This window comes from Mus caroli, unplaced genomic scaffold (assembly GCF_978045245.1).
Source record: "Mus caroli unplaced genomic scaffold, Mus_caroli_1 scaffold_3, whole genome shotgun sequence".
NCBI lineage: Eukaryota > Metazoa > Chordata > Mammalia > Rodentia > Muridae > Mus > Mus caroli.
This window is the reverse complement of record NW_028227258.1, coordinates 129,490,142-129,499,450: the sequence shown is the minus strand read 5'-3', so window position 1 is coordinate 129,499,450 and position 9,309 is coordinate 129,490,142. Positions and strand designations below refer to the sequence as shown.

The following is a 9,309-nucleotide window of genomic DNA, read 5'->3' as shown; positions in this document are numbered from 1 at the left end:
GAGCCCTCTTCAGCTCCCTCCCCCTCACAGTTTAACACTACTGGTGAGAACAGCATTTCCAAACTGACTTTGCTGCTAGCATTGCTCTGGCGACCAGCATTACATTTGCAATACATTAAGCTGCTTAGATGTCAGGACCTGTTTGGTGGGAACTGGACCTGCACTCTGCCTGGGTTGGTAGAAGGAAGATTACTTGTGGAGCTAATGAAGATGCCATGTTAGCTAGAAGAACAACATTTCTTTATAAACTGCTTAACAGATATTCACATCAGGACACAGACTTTAAGAACAATGGAACCAGACTTCTGGGCCTCATCTTAGACAGTACTTGATTTCCGTTCTTGAGAGAGATGTGGGAACTTTGCCTGGAGAATTTTTTCTTTCTTTTTCTGTAAACTTCTCTTTCTTGCTTCAATGCGGGCGTGTTTCTCAATTCTTAGTCTAGAATAAAAACAGCAACTTAGACAAAACCATTCCCCCATTTCTCAAAACATCCTAGCCAACTCTATAAGAGCATCAGTCATGTCGGCAGCACATAGTGTGTATAAATCAAGCTTTAACAGTGACCACAACCATCTGTAATGGGATCTGATGTTCTCTTCTGGTGTGTCTGAAGACAGAGACAGTGTGCTCATATACATAAAAGAAATAAAGCTTTTTGAAAAAGGGTGAGTGGGTGGGTGGAAGAGCCATACCTAGTTCCCTAAGGATCATCTAGCTGGTGGATGTTGCCAACTACAGTTATGTACAAGCACCGTACTCTCCTTGTCTCATAAGAACTGAAGGCAGTCTGCCACAGGAAACCCTGAGGTGGCAGTCCGTAGCATAGCACTATCTCAGTGCTGCCGACACCCCTTTCCACTAGCCCTGGAATAAGGAGCTTACACTCCACATGGTACTGTCGAACTTCCCTCATTTCCAGACATACAGAAGCCATACACCTTCCAAAAGGATACGTACACACTATTGGGACAGTGATTTTATGCACAGAAGGTTTTAGATATATGGCATCAATTTTCTCCTGTTTCAACCTGGTGCTATTTCTTTTTTCAAAGTAATGAAAACATATTCCTCATGTAGTAGAAACCAAGGTGTAAAGGAAGCTCAGGTCACAGGCCATCTGGAGTAAGGCTGCTTCACCATGAGGACACTGCTCACCTGATAAAGCGATCCACATAAGGCATTGCGAAGAACCGCCTCCTGTTGTATCTTTTATTTAGGTACCAAGGTATAGGCCACTGCTTGAATTTGTACCTGCCAAAAAAGGGAAGTTACTGCTTTACATAAAATATTTGATACATTTTTACCTCAATTTTCACTGTTTTCTAATTGGTCTCTAATAAATTAAACCAAATAAAAATTATTACATAAAAAGGGCCAGTGAGATGCTGAGCAAGTTCCCTGTGACCTCCACACATGCACCAACAGTACACACACCCACAAACAGGTAAAGTAAAAAATTTTTTAAAAGCAGTTTTAAAATTATTAGGAAATGCAGTTAAAATTATATTACATGCTAGAGATTTTCAACCAGAGCTACATCCCTAAGCCCTTGGAAGATTTATTTTGAGACGGGGTTTCTCTGTGTAGCCCTGACTGTCCTGGAACACACTCTGTAGACCACCAACACAGGCTGGTGTTGAACTCAGATCCACCTGCCTCTGCCTCCCCAGTGCGGAGATTAAAGATATGTGCTACCACTGCTTGGCTCTTTGGATGAGTTTTTAAGAGAGGTTTTGGCAATTTCTCTCTTTCTGGTTGGATTAGATGGTTCCTGACAGGATGGCTGAAATTCCACATCAAGTGAGAGGTGCTATATATAAGGTCCTGAGCTTGGAAAACGTCTAGACGCTTCAAGCTTCTCCACTTGCGGACTCATGTTTAGGACAGTACATGTCCCCGAGTTAGTGGATTCTCCTTTATTCCTCAGTGTCTAAGCTGAATCTCAGATCCTTCCCCAGAAGGAGGTAAGCTGTTCATTACTTGGTCCAGGACTTATCCAGATGCTAGTGAAACGAACAATCTGACTTTGTTGCTTAGAACTCTCAAGAGCCCCAAGTTCTTAGTGCACAAGGTGGGCAGAGGTGTACCTGAAATTAGCTCTTTGAATTTTAGAATCTATATAGGCTGATTTTTCTGTCAGATGTATCTGTCAGAAGAATTCACGAAACTCTTGAAAGAACTTATGATTTATACAAGACAAGAACCCAAGGGGATGGGTTGTGTGGTCTGGAATTTGTTTTACAAGACAAAACACTTTGTAGTTTAGGGGATGAGGACCTCTCTTTATATAAGACCACTAATATATCCACAAGAGAGGAGTTTTAAAGGTCCTGAGAGGGGAAACCAGGCCACCCGTCTCCACTCTTAGAAGTCAGTATAGTCATGTACCAGACAATTCGTCCAAAGATGTCCCTTCTCCAAGCACCAGGTCTGGGTTTTTCTTGACCGGTCTGAAGAAGCCTTAGAGCATCTTCCCTCTCCTGGACAACTTTATCTAAGTTATCCATGGAATCAACGACCTGCGGTGAGAAGAAGAGAGCTAACTTTAGCCGTCACCTGCAACTGCATTCCAAAAGAACTCTAGGAGATCCACAAAGCGGGAACTTATTTTTTTTTTTTTTTAGAAACCACCCTTTACTGTATTTTGTAAGAAGCCTTTGATGAGTGTTCACGGGTGTCTGTTGGAAGTTTTATCCTTTCTTTTCTGAATCCTTGCTTCCGAGGGCACACAGTACTAGCACTCAGTCTGAGAATGCAGCAAGCTAAGGAGAAGTGACAACCTCTGCTGCCCTTGTCCAAGCCAAGGACACCCTTGGGCTAGGCAGACACATGGTGTCACACTTGTGTCACACGTGGCCTTTCATCTGCAGGCAGGATGTGCAAATGCTTATTGATGGTGTGGGGAAGGGAAGGGGAGGCAAGTGAGCTGAGGTGAGGCTCAGTACTATGGCGGGTACAAAGCTCGGCGGCTCTGCTCTCACTGGCTACACATGATAGAAAAATCAAGTGCTGAGCTCTAAAACAATCTAGGGGTGAAACAACAGAACCGCCAGCTAAGAAGTGGGCTGTGCTGCTGGAGAATGGCCATGCTGAGCTGGAACGTGAGTGCGATGGCCACTTTCTGTCTGGGATACTGGGGACGGAATGTGGGCTCCAGGGCACGAGCTCCCCACACAGGGCTGCCTCCGTGGATGAACCTGCCATACATGACTGCCCCTGAAAGCAGCTCACTACAGACTTAGCTTACGCCCTGGCCATTTTACTCCCAGGGAGCTGCTCAGGATAAAAGTCAATACCCATCTGTAAGCAGCAACTGAGAATGAGGGAACAGGGAAGGCGCCTAGCACTTGGGACAAAATGCTCTCCTGTGCAACTGTTGGAAAGAAATGTAAGAAGCATGACCTCGTTCCCTTTCAGCTTTACCCTGGCAGGCCGGGGTCTGAGCGCCCGTCCACAAGCCTACCTTTTCTAAGCGCTCTGGACTTGGCATTGGCAACCTCTGTCTCTTGGCCTCCTGCTCCAGAGTTAGAAGCATGTTTCTTTCCTTCAGAAGGACATACCTGTACCAAACACAAAGCTGTGATGTGATTCATTCAGTAGTGATTTCTTACATCAAAGTGAAAAGCCGAGAAAGTCCTGCAGTCCTTCAGAAAGCTCGCACAGCACCATCGTGAAGAGCCACCCTCCAGCTCACTCTGTGCTGCGTCCTGTGTGGAGTGCCAGAGGGTCATAAAGGCGCCAGGCACAGTCTGTCCATGCCACAGGGAAGTGAGATGAACAGTGTCTACCGTGCAGCCATTGCATGCCCGAGTGCCAAACACTCTTCACACCCAAGAGAGAGGTTGGTGCTAGCTTCCTCTCTAATGCAGACAGCTCAGAGGGGTCAGGGACTATGACCATGGGTCACAGCGCAAATTCTGGGTTCACATCCCAGACTTGTGTGTAAATTCTGCCTCTAGCCTGCCATGCCATTTCCAAGGTGGCTTACTGGGTTAGGGAGATGACATTATTAGAACAGTTATGGTATGGACATGAGGCACCTCCTCTAGAGCTAAGGTGACCAGGGAAGACTTCCTGCTATGGGGGAGTCAAGGCAGCCAAACTCTAAAGCACTGTCCTGGCTACACTGGGGAAAGGGGTGCTGTGAGTACCTCGGCTTCAGAATTACTGCAGTACCTGTGGAGGGAGGGCAGTACGAGCAGGACAGAGGAGCGGGAGCTTTATACTCAGATGCAGACAGTCCTGGCAGCAGGAGTGGCAGATGCTGGTTTTAGCACAGTGAGTGCTGTTGCCCTTTTTCAATCAACGATTTACTAAAATTTACTTTTCTATAAGAAGCACAGTATGGATGGGTTTTGTAAAGGCTATGTTATTCTTTGAGAATGAATCCTCCAAATTAGGGAATAAAAAAATCAAATGTCAGGGCTGGTGAGATGGCTCAGTGGGTAAGAGCACCCGACTACTCTTCCGAAGGTCCAGAGTTCAAATCCCAGCAACCACATGGTGGCTCACAACCATCCGTAACGAGATCTGACTCCCTCTTCTGGAGTGTCTGAAGACAGCTACAGTGTACTTACATATAATAAATAAATCTTAAAAAAAAAAAAAAAATCAAATGTCTACTATAGTTCCCAGATAGGTAACCATAGTGAGTGAGGTAGATTACGTGTTGGCGACAGCTGAGGGGCTGGGTAGCTCCATTCCACAGCCTGGCTAGGGATGGCACAGAGACTTGATTATTCAAGAGAAGCCAAAAGCCTACACAGATCATGGGAAACTTCCCCCAAAACAAATATGGTTTAAACAAAACAAGCTTTGGGCTAAATACTGCAATGAAAGACAGCAGGGGCATGTGCCAGAACAATCTACTCACATTCCCAACTGACACAGTCTTTGACACAACCCACCAGGATAACAGACGAAAACTTGGGCCATGAAATAGGGAATAAAAAGAAAGACAGAAGCTGTGAATAACTGGTGAGACTTTAGTTAGAAACATCATCTTTTTTTTTTTTTTTTGGTTTTTCGAAACAGGGTTTCTCTGTGTAGCCCTGGCTGTCCTGGAACTCACTTTGTAGACCAGGCTGACCTCAAACTCAGAAATCCACCTGCCTCTGCCTCCCAAGTGCTGGGATTAAAGGCGTGCGCCACCACCGCCTGGCTAGAGACATCTTCTGAATGTTCTTTTAGAACAGGAAGAACCCTGCTTGAAATGGGACATGCCCTTTCTTCTATTCAATATTTCCAGTTTTTAAACAGCCTTCGCAACAAATGAGGTGGGAAAAGAAACAGGGGTGTAGTGGGGGCAACAGAACTCTGGACCTCAGTGAGTCCAAGCTCTACTTTTGCAGATTTCTGACAGGATTGCGGCTTTCTTTGTCAATCCTTTCTGTGTGCATGTGGTTAATATTAAAGACCCCACATTTTGTTTAATTGTTGTTACTTCATTATCCTGGAAACGGAGCCTCCTGTTCCTAATTAGGGTTTAAGGCTCCTATGAGTTGCAGGTATTAGGGTTCATTCTAACAAGTGCAAGGTGAGTCACCTTCAGGACTAAGTATACGGAAGTGTATAAGGTCTTTATCTGCTTCCCATCAGCATTTATATTAATAAGTTAATGAGGAAGGGGGAAAGGGAGGGCAGTGTAACTGTGACCAGCCAGTCCCCGTGTCATTTCTGACCTTGCTTCCTGACACTACTGGTGTAATGGTAGCGGTCTGACTCATAGCACTACTGCAGAAATCTAAAGTTCCGATACCTTCGAAATGTGACACATATCTCAATGCAATCCACTGCCACCTTTCTATAAGCTCATGCAGTCACCCACTGCCCCATGACAGCAGACCGCTTGGCCAGGGCCTCGTACAGGGGTAGTGCTGACCCTGCTGTTGGACTGTCATGTTTCAGTACGCAGATCACTCACCAAAGCTTATGTAAGTCTTCGTTACTTTTGTTCCTCAGCTGCTGGCAGGTCCATGAAGCTCCTGTGAGAAGGAGAAACGTGTGACATTAAGTGACAGTTCTAGTTCTATGTCCGGACTGAGGACTCACTCTCAAAATTCAATGTGTCTGTATCTATAAAAGATGCAACAGGATTATCATATTATATACAATTAGAATTCAATTAAATACTAACATGAAAATATCAGTAACATGACCGGCAAAGACTGCTCGTATTTGTGTCAAATGCATTTTCTTTTCCTAATGTCACTTCAAACTATTTTTAATTATTATTAAAAAAAAAAAGCCAACTAAAAGAAACTCAAGCCTCATGTTACTTAACACGTCTAAGCACGAAGCCCACCAACCAGCCAAGGAAGTTTTACTTCAGTTACCTTTAAAAACCAAAGGAAATTTTAAAAGGAAATTTTAAATTGGATAACCCTAGGATGATGGAGAGCACAGTCAATTACTATAGACCATTCTATATATCTCACCAGATTTGACTTTTTCTTCCCCCCAATTCTTTGGGTCATCAAAAAATTCTTCTAGTCCTTTCCTTGACAATGTGGTATGAAGTAATTTACACTGGAGAAAAGATGTGACATGTGGTGTGTTCTTAAGTAACAAACTAAGAGAAGACCTGCAACTGAACACAAATAAAGAACAAAGTTTATAACGTTCAGATTTTATTAGCAAGAAACATTTGTTTATTACAATGTCAAAAATTCTACACAGGATATTTACCCTAGTATTGGTAAGCTCTTTTAGTGCATGAGAAAGTATTTTTTATTGTACGGATGGCTACCCTATAGTTTCAGACAACATATGTACATAATTATATATGTCTATCTTTTTACTGTTAGTGCATGTGTGTGTGAGTACGTGCTTTCATGTGCATGACACACATGTAGCGGTCAGAAGACAACAGGAGTGTTGGTTCTCTTCCACCTCATTGAGGCACAGTCTTTCTCTTTTATGCTGCTGTGCTGAATACTCAGGACAGCAGGCTTGAGAGCTTTTGGGTGCTTCCTCTTTCTCCACCTCCTTTCTGGGCCCAGGAATGCTGGGATTGGAGATGTTTGTCACTGAGCCCAGTTTTTACTGCTTAGGTTCCTCGGATCAAACTGAGGTCACCAGGCTTGAGTGGCAAGCACTTTTTACCTCCTGAGCCATCTTGCTGATCCCACAATTATATTTTAGAGTAACAGTTTTTAGGTGCTTCCTCCACTGTAGCAACTAAATTTATGAACAGATCAAAACCATTCTGAAAGTCAATGTAGCAACATTCAAAAGGCACAATGTTCTCTCCTTTAATCCCGGAATTCTGTGTCTAGAAACTTTTACACAAGAGACACAGACACAATAGGCAGGAGCTCACTGATGAAGATATCTATTGAATTTGGTATTAAAGAGTCATTAGTTACATAAACATACAATGCTTTATAACTGCATGAAAATCTTATGCATAATTATATATATATATATGTATGTGTGTGTGTGTGTGTATATATATTTAGAAATTATGTTTTTAAAAGCACTTAATGAACTGATAAAATGACCTTAAAACAAAATGTAAAATGTTTCACAAGTGCTGTCTTCCAAACCAAGAGTATTTGACTGAAGTTTATGTCTGCTTCCCGTGTACTAAGGATTGAGCCCAGGGCCTTAGGCATGCTGGGTAAGGGCTATACTCTTACCACTGAGCTACATCCATGACTCCTGACTTGAAACTAATTGTGATGAAATAATAATAAAAAAATTAAAAAAACTAAATCCTACCCCAAATTGCCAGTGTCATGACAAAGGGAAAAAGAAACACTGGATGAATGGCAACTATTGCACTAAGTGATCCTTCACTGGATCCTGAAAAAAGAATGGAACTGAATGGAGACAATGAAGCGGAAAGAAAAAAGGAAAGGGATTAGTAGGGCAAGTCCTGTTTTTATTTTGGATTATATGCTAGATAATAACACTGTATTCCAGAGTGTGACCACGGGGTCATACTTAGTAAGGCAATGTCCTTGGTTCTATGATTGAATTTTGACCTCTGTCCAACAGTGCAGAAAAAAAGAGCATAAATCCAGGCATCTTGAAAAATGTGACCAAGCGCCAAAGACTGACTGGCTACTATGGGTTAAGGGTATATGGTGGCTGTTACTCTAATAACGCTTCTGTTGTTCTGGGGAAATAGTCGCACATCAAGTGTATCCCTGCAACATTAAAAAAGAAAAGGCAATGTGTTCTATGAATGCATAACTGGTTTTACTGTCTTTAAAATATTTTGCCTCTTTTCTGAGTGACAGGTATTTATTTTTTACAAAACACAAACACACACACACACTGAAATAATTTCATTAACAAATGTAAGGTTTATGTATCTGAATGTTTTCCCTGCATGTATGTGCACCATGTGTGTGCCTGATACCTTCAGAGGTCAAGGAAGGCATCAGATCACCAGGAATTGGAGTTAAAGATGTTAGAGAGCCACCATGAGCCGAGTTAGTGACACTAGCTCAGGTCTTTTGCAAGAAAACATATGCACTTAAACACTAGGCCATCTCTTCAGCCTCAAATTAGCTCATTCTTAAGGAAAAAAGATAATGGAAGACGAAATCATTTATTCAAGTTTGCCACCCTGGTCAAATTACAACTCTGCAAGGTTTTAAAAAGCTAATTTGCAAAGTTAGTGTAATAATATAGAAGATAATAGATGCACGATAGCTGACTGTTCAACCGGACATGGACTGCTTCCTTCAATTAATCTGCTCTCTACTATTTCTAAAACTCGGCTCCCTGTTGGCAAGTGTCAGTGAGGAGTAAGCTGTCATTCTCACGCTCGCAGATGCAGCTTCTGTTGCCGTAGCTACGCTCATCACTTAACATCTGCCCGGCAATCTGTGTACAAAGACGCCGGGGGAAGCCTTCCGTTCACAGCTCAGGACTCCTCGGAAACCTTCCCAACCGACCCAGCCCCGCACCGAGCAGCGGATGCTCCCACCGCCCGCGGCGACAGAACGCAGGAGGACTAGCGGGGGTGCGCCAGGATAGGCGACTCCAAGGTCACGCTCTCAGCCTTCGCGGTGGCCTGTCTAGAGCTCTGTTGCACCCTGCAAGAAGCGCCCAAAGGCGGAGGCAGTCATTTCTTCTCTCACCACTTACCCCGAGTGAGCAGCGTCCTTGGGATTTACTAGGGAACAAGCTGCCTTCAGGAACGCTGAGGCTCTTCTACAAACACCCACTAGACTGGTCGCAGCCATGTTTCTAATGGAGACCCACAGTGTCGGTGTCCACGAGGTCACTTCCGCTGTCGGCGTGAGGCAAGTGAAGCAAACAGGAACAGGCTTTGCCCTTACAAAACATGGC

The 9,309-nt window shown here is 43.7% G+C and overlaps 1 protein-coding gene across 2 annotated transcripts; it reads right to left on the bottom strand.

The window, feature by feature from the left end:
• Window positions 1-223: 223 nt before the first annotated feature.
• Window positions 224-9,259, bottom strand: Mrpl47 (mitochondrial ribosomal protein L47). Of its 2 annotated transcripts, XM_021157567.3 has the most exons (7): window positions 9,106-9,259; window positions 6,441-6,592; window positions 5,927-5,987; window positions 3,467-3,563; window positions 2,392-2,522; window positions 1,159-1,254; window positions 224-441 (listed from the first exon to the last, which is right to left on the bottom strand). In XM_021157567.3, exons 1-7 carry the CDS (start codon window positions 9,201-9,203, stop codon window positions 318-320), a joined length of 759 nt encoding a protein of 252 aa, XP_021013226.1. In that variant the 5' UTR covers window positions 9,204-9,259; the 3' UTR covers window positions 224-317. The 2 variants fall into 2 exon arrangements, with proteins under 2 accessions (XP_021013226.1, XP_021013228.1); XM_021157569.3 differs by lacking the exon at window positions 6,441-6,592 and having other exon boundaries at window positions 9,106-9,124.
• Between the last annotated feature and the right edge of the window lie 50 nt (window positions 9,260-9,309).